The sequence below is a fragment of the Nematostella vectensis genome, chromosome 1 (assembly GCF_932526225.1).
Source record: "Nematostella vectensis chromosome 1, jaNemVect1.1, whole genome shotgun sequence".
Classification (NCBI taxonomy): domain Eukaryota; kingdom Metazoa; phylum Cnidaria; class Anthozoa; order Actiniaria; family Edwardsiidae; genus Nematostella; species Nematostella vectensis.
In genome coordinates this window covers 12,767,600-12,789,713 of record NC_064034.1, presented here as the reverse complement: position 1 = coordinate 12,789,713, position 22,114 = coordinate 12,767,600, and the positions used below count along the sequence as shown (strand labels likewise).

Genomic DNA, 22,114 nt, shown 5'->3' with positions numbered 1-22,114 from the left:
AGGCTGCCAAATGGTTTATCTCCGAGAACAGGAAACCTAATAAGAACGCCCTGAGCTAGCCTTAGGTCGCATTAGACATGATGCCATATAGGATGCAGATAGAGTTCTACCCCTATAAGGCAACGTCGGGACCGTGCTAATAGAGACCTTACGCAAAGACGACAGAGACGGCATCAAGAACGGCGTACGCACCGGCCGTTGTCATCCCCGACGGCAAATCTAGAACAGCATTTTCCTATTTTCACGTTCTACGCGCACCTTCAGGGACGTCAACGATCGTTTTGGAATATGTGCACACACCGTTCTTGAAGACGTCGCCGTCGTCTTTGCGTAAGACTAAGCAAGACTAAGATTAAGCTGCCTAATGGCAGCTTAATGGAGGTTCAAAAGTAAGGCAACGAGACAGAATGGTATATCTACTGGTAAAGGCTGCCGCCAAATGTGTTTGTTATATTTGTCGCTTGCTTGTATGTATTACTTGAAATTTCTATTGTTTTCAACAGTAACCTATTTACCTGTTCACTTTCAGAGCTTACCCACCATGAGCCCTAGCAAGATGTCCCATACTAACTACAGACATGAGTGTCATATACTCACCAGATGTTCCAGTTTGCGTCTGCGAACTGGAGGCTGTTCCTGCAACACCGAGTCCGCAAGCACGTTAAGCGTGGCCTCCACCACCTTAAGAACCTTCTCTAGGGGCGACATGTCCTTGGGGTTATTGGCGATTTGCTGAAGAGCATTCTCGCAGCTCTCGGACCAGGAAATTTGGGCTGCCAAAACGACTAGCTGTGCCTGTGAAGTCAAAGAAACAAAACATGGTATGTTCCATTATCTCGTAGATATTGCAGTGCTTTCACGGCTTTAAAGATTAGGCTTTCTTCCAATCATTAACCAGAGTGAACATATGGGGAGGGTGCTTTACTGTTTGAAGGCGTTGCGGGAGGATGGAGGAGGTACGAGATTGCAAAGTTGGGTTCAGCTTACTTCCAGAATTAAATGAATGCAACTTGACATAGCGAGATATTATAGAATGTCTACGTTTTTATGTTCAGTGACAATATCGATAATAGCAGGAGTAGCGCGATAGCTCAGTGGTACAAGCTTTGTCTCCCAAGCAGCCAGGACCTGGGTTCGAACTCAAGGCAGCTAAACTATTTTAGAGGTGTCAAACCTGATTCTCTACATTGGGGACTGTGAATCCCTCGTGTTCTCGGATTCGGATGTTAAGCACAATTAGCTATCGAAAGCTTAATCCATTGGTACATTTAAAAAGGCATTTTCAGTTGTTTTTGTTATGAATAGTTGGTAAAATTTCACATCACCTTACCTGGTAGGTATCAACCCACTTCATGTAGACGCTGTTGTCGACTTGCTCTGTGTTAAATTGGTGAGTTTCCTTGACAGAGGCGGCGAGCAGCGTGGCCAGAGTAGTGCGCATTTCATTCTCCACGCACGTCAACCACTCATTCACCTTCGGGTGCTCCTTCAAGGAAACTGGTTTCTGGAATTCAACCTGGTGAAACGAATACAATGGAACTTCAGAGACGCTGAAAGAAGAAGCGCTTCTAGATTGATAACCTAAACCCTTCAGCGCTATTAAATAACAATTGATAATGATTATTCCACACTAGAAAGCGATTAATTATTTTTTTTAGCAACAACTAAACACTTCGAAACAGAGGCTAATATGAGACTTTTAATTTTGCATTAAGTACCGACTCCGGTTTGGTAGTTAGGATGTAACAATTGGAAACTTATAATGACAAAAGACAGAACAAATCTGGATATTAAATTGAGCAGGACATATCTAGATATTAAAAACGCAGAAATGCTTCTTGGTTTCCTTACCTCCTCGCCTTCCTTGGAGCTGAGCCCTGTGATGAGCGTCTCGTCCTCATTGAGTGTGATGGTGGCGACTCCAGCGAACATCTTCTTGAAGTGTTTCTGTAGCTTGGGGATGCTCTTGCTGTTGCCAATGATCTCCAGCAGATCCTCGTCGCCAACGAAGTAGAACCTAGTAACCACACAAGCAGATAAATATAGCAGCACCACAAATTATTTAGCTGCAGCCTACACTTGTTAGCCGAGGCTACCCGTTTCTATGCCCAAATGGAACATATTCATCTCAAGCCGCATTGTCACCAGTTTACTTACCGAGGTCCGACGGAAACCTCAACCGTTAAAAGACAAAAGAATCTATTAAAATCCGAGATATTTTTAAATATCTTTTTATATCTTTTTATATATTTTTATATATTTAGAGCGGATGGCCTGTTAAAACAGGCCATCCGATCCAAATTATCAATCACATCCTCAAAGAAACTTCCAATAGACACCCTGCTTTCAAAATGTTGAAATATTTTTCGCGTTTTCCATTAAAAATCATAAGATATTGTTTCGTAATCGACCGGTGACTGGTGACAATGCGGCTTTAATTCTGTGTTGGCTGGAAAATATCATAAATCAGCTGCTGCCTTAGATCGCAGTGGAAGGTGCGTTATCTTGGTAAAATCGCCTGACTTTGGCTTCGTTTTACAGAGCCATCTTAACAAAAAACATATGCTGATACTGACACATGTGTGACACATCGTGACATGTGTGACTACCTGGGGAAGGACACAGCGTGACATGTGTGACTACCTGGGGAAGGACACAGCGTGACATGTGTGACTATCTTGGGAAGGACACAGCGTGACATGTGTGACTACCTGGGGAAGGACACAGCGTGACATGTGTGACACAGCATGACATGTGTGACTACCTGGGAAAGGAGGCTCTCTCACGCTCGAGGTACTCTCCAAGGGCCTTCTGGATCTTGCCGAGCAGGTCAGCCAATCGCTCCAGCTGCCGCTGTACGCCCTGGATGTTCAACACGTCCATCATCATGGGGGACTTGGCCACCTTCTTCATCAGTGACAAGAACTCAGTGCTGATGCTGTTAAGAAAGCAATGTAAACTAGTGAGTAGAGACAGCTAACAAACCATTCCAATTGCTTATACTTCGTAAATATTTCAAATTCAAAGGTTTTAAATGCGTAATATTTGCGAGAAAAATAATTGATCCTTTACTTGTTTGAGGCACATTATCCCAGACGTATTCCAGACTGAAAATAAGTGATGATTTCTTCCCATGTTGCCGAGTACACTATACCTGCTGAACCGTTGTGTCTCCACTGGAAGGAGGGTCTTGATGTCGGCACTACCACTGAAGATACCATCCAGGTACACCCAGCGCCGCTGCACGTCAATCCAGACGTCAAAGGTATCGTGGATCCTGTTCAGCTTTTCTTCCCACTGAAGAGCATCCTCCTCAAACACCTACAAAATCCAATGAATGGTAAGAGCCAATGTAAGAGAACTATATGGAGAATACTTTTGATCCAACACATTGGTAGTATCCAATGGTAAGCAGTCATTACTGAGCTCAAGCGCATTGTATGACAGAGGTTAGAACGACTGTATAAAGGACTAACAAACTGGTGTTGATAGATGGAGAATGCTTGTGAACGAGATATTTTTACACAATGGAATGGAAAACCACCACAAGTGAAGGAACACATTTGTTTTCTGGCGGGAGTTGCCTTAGTGCCACTACCCAATTGGGGAATTTCCTTTCCTAAAAGTAAATGTTTAGGTACTATTTTTCAATTTTTTTTTATCAAAAATCAAATCAATTCCACATAGCTTTATCTTTTATTATCTGACATCGGTATTACCGAAATTGCGAACTAAATGGCAGCTACTAGTCGCTTCCATATCTCCACCAGCTAAGGATAACCAGTGATACCCACCTTGTAGTAATGATAACTACCCATGGTATCAGTCACGATACCAACCCTGACACCCACCCCTCGTATCACGGTACCCACCTTGTAGTAGGGTGAAAGTTTCATAGCCGAGATGCTGTTGATGTGCTCCTTAACCTTGGTGAACAAGTCATCCCATCCACGGATGATACGGCATCTGTTCTGGTAGTTAACCAGGTCCAACTCGAACGAGTGCCACACATCACGAACCTAAGGAAATATAGTGGACCGCACTGTAAGAATCAAACTACTACTTCAGGAAACAATCATATTAACTCGAGGGAAATAGGTTAGTAGAATGTTAGTAGTAAGTAGAGTCCTCAGTAACGATCGAGGAGATATATTTTTTATATCCAAAATTCTCTAGATTAGTATTTGTATGTTTACACAAATACGTAAAAACCGTAAAATTGCTATGAATTTGTTTCATCAAGTATTTTCATTTAGGGAGAAAGAACAGAACAATTGTGGTTGGAATGAATATCAGATTACAGTGGAACCTGGATAAAGCCAACATTTCCACGACCAACAGACTTTTACAAGAGCCTACCTGCTTGAGGAACTCCTCTAAGGCCATCTCTCCCTGCGCGACAAGGATTGTATCCTTCACCACAGCCTCGTTCTTCTGCAGGTCAACATCCCAGACCTGGCCGAGGGTGAGGTCCGTCAGCACCCAGTTCACGTGTAAGCGCCGCATCAGCGTCTTCCAGTGACGTTCCTTCAGTGCCTCCGATTTTAGCTCAACAATCAGCATGTTCATCTGTGTACAAATGATAAAACATTTTGTGTCAAACACCTTAGGGTGTAAGTGAATTTCAGGGACCTTATGCCTTATCAAAGTTGAGTTAAAACATAAAAAAAGTTTTAAAGATAAAAAGACAAACAATGTAAGTAGGCATGAAGCATGAAGAAGGTTTATAAAGCGCGTCCAACCTAATACAATATTATACCCACTGATCACCAGGAGGTTATTTACAACAAGTGCCCCTTATTTACTAAGATTATGTCTTGCCTGGAAGAACCGACAGCTTTTCCAATTATGACTGTCCAATATGTATTAATTGTCAATTATTGTTTTTTTATTATGCCATGGTAGCTTGCCCTCCGATGAAAAAAAAAACTAGCATCGTTATCATTATTGGGTGTTTTGGCGATTGCATTATGGCAATTGTCAGAATTGACGTATTACCAAGAACACATTGCCCTCATAGGCCAAAACATGTAATGCATCTAGGCGTGGAACAAACCTTGAGATAGGTCTTGATGGTCTTCTGGACGAATTCAAATGAGGCGTACTGGCGCAGGCGGGCAGGAAGGTTCTTCATGTCGCTCAACAACTCATCAAGAGACTGGCGCAACTAAAACGTAACATAGCATGCGATGGTCAGTTACGGTTTCAAAAGATTCGCGTATTAGCTTTGTAATAATTGCCTTTGTCAGCTATAATCAAGGGTTTCATACTGATATAACAGAGAGCAGTTTTTATATGGCAAATTACCTTTCTAGGTTGAACAGAGAGCCAAGGTCGCTCCTTCAGCTCATCAACCTTTTCCCAGACCTTAGCCAGCTCAGACCAAACGCCCTTTAGATCCTGCAGCTCTTCAAAAGCGACCAGAACCCTCTCCTCACTGGGCGCCAACGTACCTGCAGAAAACATTAGTTTACTTAAGCTTACCTATCCCTTGAACCAATGCCACATACATCCATGACTCCTTGCCATATGAATATCACAGTTTTAGCAGTTTTAACGAAATACTGGAATCCAACGATATTGTTTCAGGGTTTTATCATGACAGATCATGGCAGATGACATAGATGGTGTTAAACTGATCGTTAAACTGACCATTATAATCATTAGTAGATTAAACAGCATTAAACAATGGTTTGGAATGAACAATTGCTTTGCTTTGAAAGGTTGGATACTTTTAAAGACATTCGCGAAGGGTGATTGTAAATATAGCCGACAAAAAACAGCTGAGATAACCAGCATCGAGTACCATGTAAGAAAAACATAAAAGAGCATGACTTGTGATACCTGGTTCCATCAACTCGAGGGCCTCCTTTGCCTTGGCCACGTTGTCTCTGTCTTCCTTGAGACGAGTGAATTTGCCCTCGTAGATGGCGAGGTTGTTCAATGCCTGGTCGGGCCGCATGCTGCCAGCAACTGGCTTGCCTTTCTCCCAGTCCGTCAGAAGATCTGAGGTACGTGTCTCCACAGACTGATCTTCGGTGATGATCTTCATCTGCAGCGTGGCGACCTAGAAAGAAAAAAAGTTGTTTGACATTGCACCTTGAAACGCTTGGAGAATGTGTTGGTTTGTGCGGTTATCTACGGCATATAAAATCGTGAATTTTGATGAAAATAGTGACTACTCTGTAGTACCATAAATACTAGATTGAGCTCAATGACAATAACGGGGTGTCTTGAGGCCGGGAGATCCGCTTGCATGGGCCGATCTAAATCTAGGGGGGTGGGGGGTGGGGGTGACCCAAAAAATTTCATCATTTTACCTTTATAACGATTTTGGAATGAACAGAAACCGCTACTGGCTCGACTTCAAATATATCGTGTTACATATAAAAGTTGCACTTAAAAGATGGTAGGATTTATGACCTGTGTCTGGATACTCGAATCCTTCCTCTTCAGGATGTCGTTGAACGCTCCCCACTCGCCCTCAACATTGTCCACGTACAGCCAAGAAGGGGGGAAGGCGAAGCGCTGCCTCTCCAGAATACGCTGGCCCTCTTTGTACATCTAGCAAACAAGATCCCAACGAAACAGAAACGTTACTTTACAGAAACAGAAACTTTACAGACACTTTAGTAGCCCTCTATTAGCATGTGCAGGGAGCCAGCAAAAAGAGTTTTTTTTCTTTTGGAAATAATTATGTAACGAACAAGACAAGAACAAAACAGTGATGCTAACAAATGCTAACAGTGATGCTTATGAGCGCACATTGAACATCTAACATACAATAAAGAATCTTATTAAGAATCTGATTGCTAAATATATTACATTGATAAAACAAATTCAATACAAAAAACTGAGCAAGGGGCTATCTAAAGCCCTTGACTAGCTATACCACAGAGCCCTGCCTTATCTATAAGGAATCAGAGCGATAGTATGCGCAGACCTAACCTATAATTCGTTTGGTTATTTTTAAATCTCAAAAAAGCCAATTAATATCGATGTCTTGCTATGCACCCCTAGTTTAGTTAGACATTGTGTATTGTCCGATACCTCAACGTTGACGTCCCAGTTCTTGAGCTTGCGTTTAAGGGACTGCACGACTGTGATAAAGCCGACAGCATCAGATGTGGATGCCCCCTCGATACTCTGCTGTTCCATGTCTGAACGAGCCTGGAATGAACATGTGCAATAGAGTCACAAGCAGCCATCTTACGAAGCAATGGAAAACAATAATAATAGAGTCACAAGCAGCCATCTTACGGAGCAATGGAAAACAATAATAATAGTCACAAGCAGCCATCTTACGAAGCAATGGAAAACAATAATAATAGAGTCACAAGCAGCCATCTTACGAAGCAATGGAAAACAATAATAAACCCTTTAGTATGTGTTTGAACAAATGACATCAGAACGATCTGAGATCTGATAACTAGAAAAAAATCGGGAATATCTAAAACATTAAACCCCTATTTGTGCGGTTCTGCCAAATTAATCAACCTGTCAAAGGGTGTAAATGGATATCACAGCTTAACCTTTTACATTTTATACATAGATGGGGGTTTGACACTAAAGGAGGTCTGAAGAGACTATTCGTGGCCCTAAAATGCATATTTTCCACGCAAAAAAAAAACTTTTTTCCTGGATAGGCCAATGTCAGGTGTAGGGTCTTACCTTGGAGATGCTGCCGTAGAAGTCAGACATGTTGTCTCCAAGCCTGGAGGCGAACTTGCTCAGGATGTCTTTATGCCAAGTGTCATATTTCATATTCACCTTAGACTGGACCTGGGCGTAGTCTATCACAATTGGCCCGAACACCTTCTTGCTTTCAGAAGTGTCAAACGTCACACGGGATTTCCTAAAACAGGTCACGACTTAGACAACCTGGTGCTCGTTTCTTGAAACACCCGAAAATTATCGGGCCCGAAAACTTTTTATTTCTTAAATTCGAAAAGCTGGCTAATCCTATAAAAATTTATGGTATCTAAATGTGTTGAAATACCGTCAAACATCGTATTTTACCACAAAGATTCGTGTGAAGGATGATTCTCTTTATAGATTTATAGATTTTGACTTTTCCCGAACTTCTCGGGCCCGAAATTCACATGGCTTAAATATTAAGAAATTTTTCGGGACCTCGCACTCACCCGAGACTTTTCGGGTAACTTTTTGGGTTCAGCAAAACTTCAAAAATAGCCCTATTAAGCATAATCATTTGAAATTCGAACCAAAGGAAGTTCAAACTGTTCTAAAACATGAAAGCGGTTCTCCAAAAGGAAAACATGCGAAATTTTTAGCAAAAATGCAAAATAAAGTTTTCGGGCCCGAGAATTCTCGGGTGTTTCGAGAAACGGGCGCCTGGCATGTTTTAAAACCTACCGTAATTTGTGAATAATACATGTTTTATAATTTGCGTTGCACGATTTAGGTGATTGAGAATCCATGTGCCATAATCACGATGCGATATTGAGATTATTTTAATGGCAATATAACACTTGAAAACAATGTTGGTGTTGAGAGCGGTTACCTCTCTCTGGACAGAAATTTTAAAAGAAATGCTTGGTAGGAGCTAAATCCACATGTTTTATGCATTGGTGCCCCCCTTTGACAAATTAAGGATTCACATCTATCTATGGTATACTATCAGGAGACACGTTCTGCGACATGCAGAATTCATCCCTGTCTGGAATACAATAAGAATACACTGCTACATATAGGATTCCCCATGTCCAGTGTATACTCTAAGGAGACACTGCTACATACTTGATATCCTTGAGCAGCTTCATCCATTTATCCAGCCCTTCTCCAAGCCTGTTGTACACCAAGCCAATGTCCATGTCCCAGAGGGCCTGGTATTGCAACCAAACCTTGGAGTATTTCTCTACTGCCTCCACGATATCCTCGATGGAACCATACGCATCCTGCAACACCTCGGGACCTTCTGGAAGCATTGCCAACAGGTTACGATACGAGATGTCAGACTCGGACTCGTCACGCTCCAGGCCAACCTACATAATAACAATGGAGTTACATGGCAGGAAAATTTAATTGTCAATGTCAATGTCACACAACATGTTCTACTTGATAAGTATCTACCATAGTAGCATTTAACTCCCAAGACAAGCCTGAAGAAGGCACTTTTGTCATGCAAGTCAATGTCATGCACCTTGCTCTATTTGTTGAGTATCCCTCGATACAGTAATGTCAGACTCAAGTCAAGTACGGTTAATTAGCTCTCACCTGGTATCTTGAGCTCTGTATGCGTGGCAGAGTGGTGATGATGCCAACCCAAGCATGCAGTTCATTAATGAGATGTTCTCGAGCATGCTCTACAGGTGGCCGCATAAACAGCACTTGGTTCTGGATGCAAACCTCATGGATGGAGACCTGAAAACACAAGTTAAAGACTTGTTAAATAAGGTCTGTCAAATAATTGCCTCCATTTCATTCCGGAATGGGAATGCGGGATAAACAAACACACACTTTTTCTATTCTAATCATTCTCATTCCAGAATCACGAGTAAAAAAACACACCCTAAATAGGAATAGGCATAATCACTATATCCTCATTTTCTGCTTTTCACTGCATTAAAAAAGTAGTCAGCATGTGGGTAGTAGAAAAATAATTGTAATAATAAGCTGGTGTATGACGTACAATGATCTCTGGGTCTCCTCCAGGCTTGTGGGCGGCCATGGATGCCATGTCTGTGTCATCTACATGTCTGCTACTCTTGTTCCCCTTGAGGCAATCAGTCCAGCTCTTGATACCAGCCTGCAAGCGACGTGAAAGGTGCATCTCCACCTGCAAGCCAGAAAGAAGCATTGGCATTGTAGACTTTGAAATACGCATTGTCAAATGCTGTACTAATAAGACTGACTAACTGTCAAAGACTGTTTTTTTATAATTGTATTTTGGACTGTAATAAGATGTAAGCACTGTCACTGAATATTTTAATCTTTCATTCGCCAGTATCCTGGGTGTTTCTTTTATTTTACGTGTTGAAGATACTGTACACCTATTTTGAATATGTTGACAGTGCAATAGCAAATGGTAAATATCAGCTCTAAAACCTTATGGGTATTTACTATGACCTTTATTAAAAAAAGTTCATTACTCCAGAGATGCCAAAACTATACATTGATTACCTTTGATGTACAACTCTATTACCCATCCATATCCTTCTTCAAAATATAATAAGACCTATGGCACCTTTCAATCTTAGAACGGCTATCTGGCAATTGGCAATTTTCCATTTAAAATGAAAGGTTTTAAATCTATTTAATAAAAATAAGTTGGTAAAAAATATTGTCGAGCTATAATACATCATAAAGCCACATCAAACAAACCTGTTGGTCGAGGGTGTTGACCCAAGAGGGAAGGTTGGAGTAGGAGTGAAGGTTGAGTTCATCTACTGCCTTCTGGATCTTGCCAAGGACATCCCTGAATGTCTGGTTGTTGAAGGAGCAAGTATCTAGAGATCGGACCTCAATGTCGATCTTCTCAACGCTGCTCAACAAGTCATCAACCTGTTGGAGAGAATGTACAGTAACAGATTGTAGGTCTGAAGGTATGCATTAACTTTGACATGATAACCAATGACAAATATACTTGGTGCATCAATTTCCATTGTCTGACTTTACATTTTAAAACAAAAAATTGTTACTTAAGTATCTGACATCAATTATAGATGTTTTAAGGAGTTTAATTTGCAAATGTAAACAAAGAAATGAAGTGGCTGATTGACATTCTTCAAGCACATTGTATTACTGCTGACTCGTTTCCTCTATGGTGTTAAGAGTGCTTCTTTACCTTCTCTTGGAAGTTGAACACAGCTTCAGCGAGTTTCTGAACGTATGGGTCCAGTTTGTATGACTCCCACACCAATCCAATGCCCTAAAGAGAGTTACCGTTACTTTTGGCATTTCTTCATATATCAAGCAGAGGCCATGTTTAGCACATACCTCTGAGATGAGTGCTTGAACTTCCTTCCTCAACCCAGCAACAAGAGGGGCAATAGATTCCTTCTCTTCCACCTAGAAAATAGCATTTACGGTAAGTTCTTCTACTGACATTTTTATATCTGGTCTCTATAAAACAGTAGGAAATATTTGTATGAAACACTTCACCTTTTCACAGGTTCTTTCATAGGTACGAACACTCTCAATCAGCGAGATAGCAAAGGGGTAGAGCTGGTTGGCTTGGTGGGCCTTGTTCACAATTGCAAGTGGGACTCTGAAGCCAAGCCATTTCAGATTCCTCACCTATGAGAAGTCATAAGGAGATCTTAAAGTTTGACTTGTGTATGAAAAATGTAAATGAGATGTGTATCTTGACAGGGAAATCAAATTCTGTGTGCGAACACTCTTTGACCATCCTTCAAAAAAAAACAGTTAAAAATTACATTTCTAAGTATGAAGTAATGTAAGGATAATAATAATGTCAGGATTATAAGAATAGCCCTGCAGCATTTTCTAAAATACTGTATGATACTAACTATTGATGGCCAATTCTAACAGACTCTCAGTTTCAAGATACTTACAAGTTTATTTCTATATCAAAAGGGATATACAAGTGACCCTGCTGATGTTACCTCTTTTGAAAGAGTAATGATCTCTGGCAGGAAGTTCACTTTGAGCTTGAGTTGATTCCCTCTACCACCACCTCTTGCTCGCTGACTTTCAATGGCAAAGATGCGGCCTGTGACCACGAGGCTGCGCTGTTGAACCTACAGTTGTGTATACATACTGTAAGATATATGCAGTCATCTTTCTCAGCTATCAAACTCAAAAAACGTTTTTTTTGTAATTACCCTGACCTGACGCAGATGCATCTGGATTACTATTCAACATTTACACTGTATTCAACTTTTTTCACAGGAAAGTGTTAAAGTGTTTGGTTATTAAATTCCTGTTTGAAATGTTAGGCTACATCCCATCCCTTCTGTCATGCTCATAGCTGAGTACCAGCCCCCCCCCCTCCCCTTGGCAAGATGTACTGTACTGGCTACCGTACCTTTCTAGACCAGTCATCAAACAGTTCCTGTGTGTTGAGTTTTTGTCTGAAGTTATCCCCATCAGCCTTCAGTCTCTGTCCTTCCACATGATTCTCCCATCCCTTTCCTAGCACATCCTCTACACGATGCATGTAGGCTGAGAGCTGCCTGTCAATTTGACGAGCCCAGATGATGGAGCCAGAGACTGGTGGAAGGTCCCTGACTCTGCTCATTTTACAGGCTTTGCTGTATGGGTACTGGACCTGTAAGGGGACAAATGGGTAAAAAGTAGTACGGATGTATAGGATGCACATGAAATTTAAAAACTAATTTTCAATACTGACTACTCAAGAACCTAATTTCTCAAAGCTCTTACTTCAAATTGGGGTTGATTGGGGTTGAAATCTAGATTATGTATTTGGTAAGAGTTTAATTTTTTAATTTTGTTAGGACAGGAAGTGAATCTTTGTTGGAATAATAATGCCACATAGTTGTGTACACCTTAAAATTGGTTCTACAGAAAGAGGTTTATAATAAAGATTATTTGTTAATAGTTCAGTTCATCTAAAATGTTAATTTTTGCAAGAAAGGGAATAACTTCTGGACAGAATAATAAAGATACATAGTTATTAATACCTTAAACTTGTCATGAAGGGCTTCAATGTCATCCTTCACTCTCTGTATGAGCTGGGTTTGATATTCTCTAATGGCTCCTCTTATGTGTGGCCGCACAAACAAGGCATTGAAGCGCGAGAAGATGCGGAACATTTCATTGGCATTCTTAGCTGTTCCAAGCTGGTCACGCAGTCTAGCGGTGATCCTGGTTTCTACTCGGTCTATCCGCTCATCATACCTATGCACATAGAGATAATATACAAACTCTTTTATATACAGTATTATCCAAAATTGAAAAGAAAAATAACTTAAATGTGCAGTATTTGGTGTAGACAAATGTGCTTTCTCTTTTTATCTGACTTATTAACTCAGAATGTTGAAAATATGAGTTGATAAAAGATGCCCAACTGATCAAATTGCATTTGCTAGGCTTGAAAATTGGCTGGCTGCGAGTTAACAAATTTGATTAATAGAGTAATTGCAGCTTGAAAGTCAAGAAAGACAATAAAAACAGTAAAAGACAGTAAAAGCAGTAACTGGGAAAGTAATCTGTAAAAGCAAAACTTGTTGTAAAACAGTTCTGTTTTAACTCTACAGTCTCAGTGGCACCTTTTGATGGCTGCTTCCCAAGCATCCGATCCCTCCTTGGACACATCAAGTCCATCTACTTCTTTGACATTCTCATATGCCAGATTGACCTCTTGTATAGCATTAGCATCAGCAGGGTCAAGCAACAATGTGGCCTTAGCTTCCTCCTCCTCGGGCATGGCAGGTATGGCACCTCCAGGGCTGGGCGGGGCAGCCTGACTTACAGTAGGGGGCTGCAGCACACGCACAATCACTGCCCGCAGCTGCTCATGTTGGCGACGGAACCTGAGAAGAATTGAGGATAATGTCTACAATACATACAAGCTTAAGTGAGAAAATTAAAGGCATTAGCTTGGAGTTAGGGTTGTATGCATGTCTTGTTTGGCAAGCAAAACTGTTTTGTTAGATGCTTCTGTATTCTGTGAACTAATTTTCCATAGTACCTCAGCTAATAGTATGAAAGCCTAATAGTGTTAAGTATTCCTTTTTTATTCTTTCAATAACGAGATTTAGAACTAATCTCTCCATTTCTAAACTGGATAGGCCAAAGAGCTATATAATCACTCACTTCCTCATCTGTTCCAGCCTCGCCTGCAGCCGCTTGTGTGCTGGGTTGACTCGCCATACCATCTTCAGGCTCTCTTCACGCTTCTTCTTCACAATGTCTCGCAGCAAACCCTGCAGCTTCTCATACTCATCATCCCATGTAGAGAACACTTCAAAGCATGCAACCATGATCTGGAAAAAGACACTCTCAAAAATATGCAACCATGATCTGGAAAAAGACACTCTCATAAAAATGCAACCATGATCTGGAAAAAGACGCTCTCATAAGTATGCAACCATGATCTGGAAAAAGAACCTCTCATAAATATGCAACCATGATCTGGAAAAAGAGGCTCTCATAAATATGCAACCATGATCTGGAAAAAGACACTCTCATAAATATGCAACCATGATCTGGAAAAAGACACTCTCATAAATATGCAACCATGATCTGGAAAAAGACACTCTCATAAATATGCAACAATGAACTGGAAAAAGACACTCATAAATATGCAACAATGAACTGGAAAAAGAAGCTCTCATAAATATGCACTCATGATCTGGAAAAAGACGCTCTCATAAATAAGCAACCATGATCTGGAAAAAGGCGCTCTCATAAATATGCAACCATGATCTGAAAAAAGACGCTCTAATAAATATGCAACCATGATCTGGAAAAAGACCCTCTCATAAATATGCAACCATGATCTGGAAAAAGAGGCTCTCATAAATATGCAACCATGATCTGGAAAGAGACGATCTCATAAATATGCACTTATGATCTGGAAAAAGACGCTCTTATAAATATGCAACCATGATCTGGAAAGAGACGCTTATAAATATGCACTCATGATCTGGAAAAAGGCGCTCTCGTAATATGCAACAATGAACTGGAAAAAGACACTTATAAATGTGCAACCATGATCTGGAAAAAGACGTTCTCATAAATGTGCAACCACGAACTGGAAAAAGACGCTTTCATAAATATGCAACCATAATCTGGAAAAAGACACTCTCATAAATATGCAACCATGATCTGGAAAAAGACGCTCTCATAAATATGTAACCATGATCTGGACAATGACACTCTCATAAATATGCAACCATGATCTGAAAAAAGACACTCTCATAAATATGCAACCACGATCTGGTAAAAAAAAGCTCTCATAAATATGCAACCATGATCTGAAGAAAGACTCTCTCATAAATATGCAACCATGATCTGGAAAAAGACTCTCTCATAAGTATGCAACCATGATCTGGAAAAAAGAGGCTCTCATAAATATGAAACCATGATCTGGGAAAAGACTCTCTCATAAGTATGCAACCATGATCTGGAAAAAGACGCTCTAATAAATATGCAACCACGATCTGGAAAAAGACTCTCTCATAAGTATGCAACCATGATCTGGAAACAGATTTGTACACACCTTGATCTACCCCCTTTTCTTTATCAGTTTTCCCTGCAACCCACAGGGTCAAAATATCCTGTCTGTCTCTATTGGTCAAATGCCCTTAGAAGATTACAGTGCCTACTATTCCTTAGAATCTACTATGACTTACAGTCTATAAATAAACTAGCTTCATGCATACATATGTGACATAGTAATGTATACATATTTCACCAACCTTCTCAAACTCCTCATGGGTGATGTGCATTAGTCTCCTTGTGCCCAAAACCTAGAATAAAACAAAAATTGTTCATTCTATCCTTCTGCACAAATAGGGACATTTCATAGCATCAGATATTTCTTGATGTCTAATTGTAACAGGCACAAGATTAAAGTGAGAAAGGCATGAGCACAAATGTTCCACTATAGGTGCAAGTTTTCTGTTGTCAGGGTGCAGGCTTTCTGCTAAAAGGGCTTTCTGTTATTGAGGCACTAGTGCCCTGCAAAATAAATGTTGAGAGTTTTGTGAATGAGCGCAAAAGTTTAGTGCAATTGACTCTGGTTTTCTACAAAATAGTGGAAAACATAAGGCGCATCTTTTCAAGATGAGCCATGGCATATTGTTGGAAGAAGGCAAATCCCCAAAAGCGTGGCACCTTACCAGAGACCTGAATGTACAAAATAATTAATGTACCTTTAAGAGCTGTGAACTCAGGTCACGTGAGATAGCTTCCACCAGGCGTAATGCTCTCTGGATGGGGTACTTTGTGCTTCTAATCTTTTTCAGGTGGGAGAAGATGGCAACAAGAGCCTGTCGGATCTTGTCTAGTTCAGTGGCTGCAAGAAGGTCATCCAGGGGAAAGTCCTTCATCAGAGGGTTGTAGTCATTCACTGTAGCCAAAGCTTGCTTCAGACCTTCAAAAAATAGACAAGGATGTAAATATAGAATTACATACAGGGTTTCATAATACTAAGCTAGTCTGAAAAGGAGTCCAATTCACTTTACCCACCTTGACTAAAGAGGATGTGGCAAATAAACAGGGTACAGAATCATAGAAAGCATTTGGATCCTTAAGAGAAAAGCCCTATATAAATCTACTTATTATTAGTTATTATGGGACAACAGTAGCACGGTGGTCCTTAGGTTGAAATATTCAGAAAGGATGTCATGTATTTATTAATACAATACAGTATGAATTCTTATCAAAAGAACTTAAGAAAACTGCTAATTTTCCTAGTGCTCAGACCATAATCCAAAATAGACTTACTAGTCACAATTGCATTTTGATAAGCAGAATTAATGCATGAATCCTGGAAATTTGCATTGATAAGAATACCCAGTTTGACAGCAATAAGCTCAATCCATAGTTACACACCAATTATTGTGTGAACAGGGGGTCGTTTCTCAAAACTCCTGGTAATTACCTGGCCCGTTAGGGTATGGGGGAGAGTTTTCAGGATACTTTTCCGGGCGAAGAAGAGCGTTTCTCAAAGCTAGTGGTAGCGTCCCGGTTGTTCACGGGTTCCCGATAAGCAAATTATAATTTTCAGAGTTAATAAATAGATCGGCCAAATAATTATTATATGGCTGCGATAGTACGTGCGCTGTGATTGGCTAATAGGCAGTTGTGACATTCCCGTATTGCCCGTCTCTGAGGGCATTACGGAATTCTGTATTGCCCTACGAAAAAACTTTTACAATCTTCTGTTTTTTTTTAATGTTTTTTTCACCTTCACACTGCAAAATGAGCGACAGAGAACATTCGAGTAGTGAATTCTAACACCCAGAAGAAGCAGAAATGGTTGGTTGGCAGGCCGTCCTTTTCCGTATCTGGAGCGGGAAATTTTGTGAGCTTTTTGTGTTGTTTTGTTCGGTTGCACAAATTTCACTTAAACAAAATCGACCAAAAAACCAAAGCCACCAAAAAAAATGGGAATGGACAAGCATTCTGAGTCGGAGTTTTATTATCCTGAAGTGATTGAAAAGGAAAATTTTGACAAAAAGAAAAACAATAAGATGACAAGCCAGCGCCACCGATAGCCAAGAATAACAAAGCTTTAATTATTTATATCGGATAAACAAAGACAAATGAATAAATAACAAGGGGTGTAAAGACCCAGAAAAGTCTCTTTAAGATAAAAGTACTACCTGTTATTTGTAAATGAAATATTTTCATCAAATCATAAAGCAGCAGAAAGCGATTAGCCTTTTCATTTTACTTCAGAAACTTGTTTTTTTCCATACCATGGAGTTTTCAAACTAAACGGTCCATTTATCCGTGAAGACTGGCATCTGAGCTTTCTTTGTTATTGTTTGGATAAACTTCAACTATGATAAAACCTGTAGCTTCCAAAAGGTGCAAATAATAGGGAAATAGCCCGAAAAGTTGTCCAATTACTTGTTGAATCTTTTCACTCATTTCAATTTTTGATTTGGCAGCACTTGAGTGTTTCTTGTTTTCCCGCCTTTTTGAAATCGATCGATAAACTAATCGATATTCGTGCGAAAGCGAAAGTTGATCTCGCAAAGCCTCGGTCCATACGCCAAAGCCTCAGTTTGATATTTCCCGGCATGACCTCACTCTCTGTTAGTAAGTAGTTATTATTGAATCTCAATAACAATTGTAGATTTGTCAATGTCTGTAGACATCCGGTACCCCAAACACTGCTGTGGCATCGGCACTTTCCGAAAAAAAAGACAAAAAACAAGTAGATAAAGCCTCATTTGTAGCAAAACGTCCAATACCTTCGCAGAGTTGTTTACATTTTCTAGGCGCACGGTGACAGCTAAATGTCAAATCATTTGACAGAAAAGAAACCTGATTGGCTGGTAGGGAATCCCATAAAATTATGTTAGCCATATTTGGCTCACTTATCGGGCAGTGGAATGGTTTCATCAAACTCACTACAACTCGACACAATTTGAAAATGGCGAGATTTAATCGGAAAAAAAGCACCAAATTGGATATTTCAACTTGGCTAATTCAAGATGAATAGTTTATCTATGAACTTAGCTGAAAATATTAAGGAAAAACATCATTTTGGGTATCAATTATCGCATTAAAAGTTATTCCCGGTAAGTTAACGGGAGCTCTTGAGCTCCCGTAAGTTACCGGGCGAGTTACCAAGATTTTTTCCGGGCCAAAAAATAGCGGGCATTTTAGAAACACCCGTAAAGTTTATCGGAGGCTTACCGAGTAACTTTCCGGGTTTATCGGGACTTTTGAAAACGACCCCCAGGTCACATCAGTACTTATTTTACCCTATAGACACAGTACCTGTATCAGAATCAAAACTGACAGTTGCATGGAATCTCTTGCCATGCTTTAGAATGTCTAGTGTGAGGGCAATGTCTGGACTCTCGCGGATGTCTTGAATACGCAGCAAAGCTCGTTCAAGGTTCAGCCAGAAACTGATCTCTTGTAGAGCGGTTCCAGACGCTGGGTCCCTGTCCAGTTTTGTGACCTTAAATGGACGAGAGAGAGTCCCATTACTACTAATTGCAGCAGTTAAAGTGTGTTATATTGAGATATGTTGTGATATTGCTGTCTCATAACATTGATTGGCTGTTCTGTAAACTTTTGCCCTCACACTTGTGATCAAATTCTAGAATTAAAGGGAAGTGCTATATTTCTATAAACAGGACAAACCCAAAGTAACTAGCAAAAAGTAAGCAAACATCTCGTTTTTTTTAATGCAACATGACAACATACTCACAAGTACTGTATACAATGTATTAAAACCATGTAGAATTTTTTTGTCTTTTTAATGTTGTCTAAACTGCTGTTTCACTTATCAAGAAATGATACTCAAAACTGGATAAATGTTAAAAAAATGGAACAATGTTTTAAAAATATTCATACTTGGTAAGATATCTGTTCCATACCACAAAGAATTACTCTGTAACTACAATATCCCAGCATACCTTCTGTATCTCTCTGATCCAACGGTTAACACCATTCTGCAGCTGGTTCAAGAATGTAGAATCTTCAACTTTGTCACCAAAATCTTGTACCTTCGGACGGCGTCCTTCATCATTTGAACACTTTTTCACCATCATTGTGATATACTGATGAATTGGCAGGGTTATCTCAGGGATATCAATGTTTTGCTGGAGATGAAGCAAACCCATCTCCAGCTCTGCAATCTTCTTCTCAACAGAGGGCACCATTTTATCACCATCACTTATGAGAAAAAAGAGACATTAAGATATGGTCATAACACAATTGTCAAAATCTTATTTGGTTTGACCTGTGAAATTCTTAAAAAGAAAGGTTTATTATTCTAACTTAAAAAAGCACTCGTGATCTTAAAGCTTTGTTTAAGATTAGTACAAAAATGTCTTACTTCTCTGCAACCTGTATATATTTCGATTTTCTATCACAAAACAAATAACAGTTGATACATCAGCCGCCAGAAAAAGGATATTATAATATTGCATATTGCAGGGATTGATTGACACCATGACACCATAGTTCTGTTCACTTGTGAACCAGTGTCTCCTGGAAAATCTCTTTTTGAAAAAAAATATTTATAATACTTGACTCACCTCTTAAGATTAACAGAAATTGAAAATCTTAAAAATGCCATATTCGTTCCTTTATGTACTAAATGTACATAAATATTGAAATTCAATAATTAAAATTCAGAGGAAAATTAAAATCAAAGCCCACAAGGAAGGCACACCCACGGTGTATTTCACAGAAATTTACACGCTTTTTAGACGTGCTTTATACGAATTTAACCAGTAGGATATATCATGGAACAATACAGAGTGAATTAATATTTGTTCGTGTAAAATCGAAACGAGTACAGCAAATAAATTTCTGATCCAAGATGGCAGTGACAGTGTGCTCACTCACCGGTCAGCTTTTCCAGATTTCCTGACAAAGGACTTGAAATAGGGAGCCACAGCATTGCTGATATAAGCATGTAGCGTCTCGTAGGGCGATCCTTCATTTAGGTTGATGACTCTGATTTGGGAAGCAATCTTTTTGTCAGCTTCGACCACAGCTCCTCGCTTGATGAACGCCACACTGGCGAGCTTCGGTGCTGTGTAGTGGACATCCAAGTCGAGCGTGTAAATCGCACGTTCTTTCTCATTATCTGAACCACTTTCAGTAGAAGCTGCCTCTTCGCCTTCTTCCTCATCTTTTAGGGGTGTTCTTTGGACCAAAAGACTACGAATTTGGGCATCTGCGAGGAACTTTTTTACATGGTCGAGATGAACCGCGTCCTTCAGAGCAGAGTCAAGTTCGAGAGGGACTTCTGGCTCCCCTTCGAGCAACAACGGCACAACTCGTCTTAAATAACTCACAAATATGGTAGTCTCGACAATGGCGACCTCTTCTGAGGCGTCATCGCCGTCTGAACCGGCCTGCATGGTTTACAAAGACCAAATTTCACTTCTATAGAGAAGAAGACTTTTCCCTCCCTTCTCTCTTATGAATCCGGGCTGATCTCATTTGCATTTTTCCACGTCGGGCAAATTAGACACAGGGAGCCCAAAACTGGGACACAGGAGTCCCAAATGAAAAATGTATGAGGATTGACGAGAACACCCAAGGGCCTTCAAATGGTTGGTGCTACTTTGCGAGCACACCGTCTTTTTTTGTGAGACCGAACGTTTTTATTTTTTTAGATAAATTTCGAACAGCGAGCATCGAAACTCAATGCGAAGCTGAAATTTGCACAAACATGAGCAAGTCGAGAACTGCGAGCACACGAAATTTCGGCGAACCATTCAGGTACCCTCATAAAGGCTTAGTCATTGTGACCTCTCATATTTATTGCTCGCGCACGGGCTGAAGGTGGCCCATGTACAAAGGAGACAACTTTTATGGTTTCATTTTGCCATTTTATTATTAGTTGTTTATGACACTTTAATAAAGTTTCTATCTATCTATCTATCCACGATACAAATATGAATGATGATTCTCGATAACGGTTTGCATACTCAAACAGAATAACTTTAACAAGTCTGATAACTTGTTTGGATAACATCTCACATCACCCCACCCTCCTTCTTTTTACCAGTCAAACCCCTCTTTTACCTTGGGTACCAGAGCCTTCAAACTTCTCTCGCCCAGTGACTTCACGGCATTTTGGCTGAGCGTCACTGGACAAGAGAAGTCTGATGGCTCTGGTACCCAGTGTAACCCATCCTTCTGACCGTCTCACAAATAAAGTCCACGCGTAACCAGTAAAACTGTAAAACTATGAACACCTAAACTATGTGTGAAATACTAATTGTTCTCTGACAAGTCACAAGCCGGAATAATCTGACTGATGGGATATTTTTCGTGTGTTTCGTTGGAACGAACATTTCAAACATAAAGGCACTCTCCATTGTTTGGGTGGTCAAATTTCTTATTGGTCATTTTATGAAGCTGGCAGCTTGTTTCCTTCCGCTGCATGTTTTCTATGAATGTGTTTATTACAAAAAGTACAGCCATCACAGTAGACGCGCGAGCTTATACCTTTTTGGTGTCATGCATATTTTAAATTGCACTTCATAACTGTCGACTTCATAGAACAATGCTTTATCTTCTGGAATTTCCGCCATGGCAAGGGCAGTAGAGACAGGGTTTGTTAGACTAAATTCTGATATTAAACCACGCAATTTCCCTCCTAATTTGGCTAAATTTTGCCTGGGACTGTTCGCGCGCTACAGGGTAGTAGCTCAGTTACGGAAACGTAACTTGATCATGTTTTCTATATGAACACGGGAAGCGCTTCTCAAATCAAGGCACATTCCAGCCAAATTAGAGGGAATTTCGTAGTTCCGTGCTCCTTCGAGTTCCTTTTGCCCTTGCGATGACCATAACGACATATCTGCTTTATTCGCATGGGGAAAAAATCATCTATTTTTGCAAAGATGTAGAATATTTGTTTAGATTTTAATTATTTAAAACAAATCAAAATCTCAGATAAAACACAAAAGTTTTGGCGATTGGCTTAGTTTACAATCATCGATATGGTGTC

The 22,114-nt window shown here is 40.2% G+C and overlaps 1 protein-coding gene across 3 annotated transcripts in view; it reads right to left on the bottom strand.

The window, feature by feature from the left end:
• The window catches only part of LOC5515889 (cytoplasmic dynein 1 heavy chain 1), a 55,262-nt gene extending 34,659 nt beyond the window's left edge, over positions 1–20,603 (bottom strand). For all 3 annotated transcript variants that reach the window (XR_007306215.1, XM_032385646.2, XM_001636007.3), the window contains exons 1-30: positions 19,993–20,603; positions 19,056–19,314; positions 18,409–18,595; positions 15,825–16,045; positions 15,369–15,419; positions 13,762–13,931; positions 13,215–13,478; positions 12,627–12,843; positions 12,011–12,253; positions 11,589–11,723; positions 11,125–11,259; positions 10,960–11,031; positions 10,808–10,891; positions 10,345–10,524; positions 9,653–9,799; positions 9,238–9,384; positions 8,761–9,005; positions 7,672–7,855; positions 7,051–7,170; positions 6,424–6,564; positions 5,845–6,067; positions 5,308–5,453; positions 5,057–5,167; positions 4,360–4,569; positions 3,873–4,019; positions 3,155–3,321; positions 2,765–2,938; positions 1,852–2,017; positions 1,331–1,516; positions 598–795 (exon numbers count right to left, since the gene is read on the bottom strand). Coding sequence is in view for 2 of the 3 variants with exons in the window: in XM_032385646.2 (XP_032241537.2) it covers positions 598–795; positions 1,331–1,516; positions 1,852–2,017; positions 2,765–2,938; positions 3,155–3,321; positions 3,873–4,019; positions 4,360–4,569; positions 5,057–5,167; positions 5,308–5,453; positions 5,845–6,067; positions 6,424–6,564; positions 7,051–7,170; positions 7,672–7,855; positions 8,761–9,005; positions 9,238–9,384; positions 9,653–9,799; positions 10,345–10,524; positions 10,808–10,891; positions 10,960–11,031; positions 11,125–11,259; positions 11,589–11,723; positions 12,011–12,253; positions 12,627–12,843; positions 13,215–13,478; positions 13,762–13,931; positions 15,369–15,419; positions 15,825–16,045; positions 18,409–18,595; positions 19,056–19,314; positions 19,993–20,513 (5,451 nt within the window). In the remaining variant the exon portion in view is untranslated. The remainder of the gene's footprint in view (positions 1–597; positions 796–1,330; positions 1,517–1,851; positions 2,018–2,764; positions 2,939–3,154; positions 3,322–3,872; positions 4,020–4,359; positions 4,570–5,056; positions 5,168–5,307; positions 5,454–5,844; positions 6,068–6,423; positions 6,565–7,050; positions 7,171–7,671; positions 7,856–8,760; positions 9,006–9,237; positions 9,385–9,652; positions 9,800–10,344; positions 10,525–10,807; positions 10,892–10,959; positions 11,032–11,124; positions 11,260–11,588; positions 11,724–12,010; positions 12,254–12,626; positions 12,844–13,214; positions 13,479–13,761; positions 13,932–15,368; positions 15,420–15,824; positions 16,046–18,408; positions 18,596–19,055; positions 19,315–19,992) is intronic.
• Between the last annotated feature and the right edge of the window lie 1,511 nt (positions 20,604–22,114).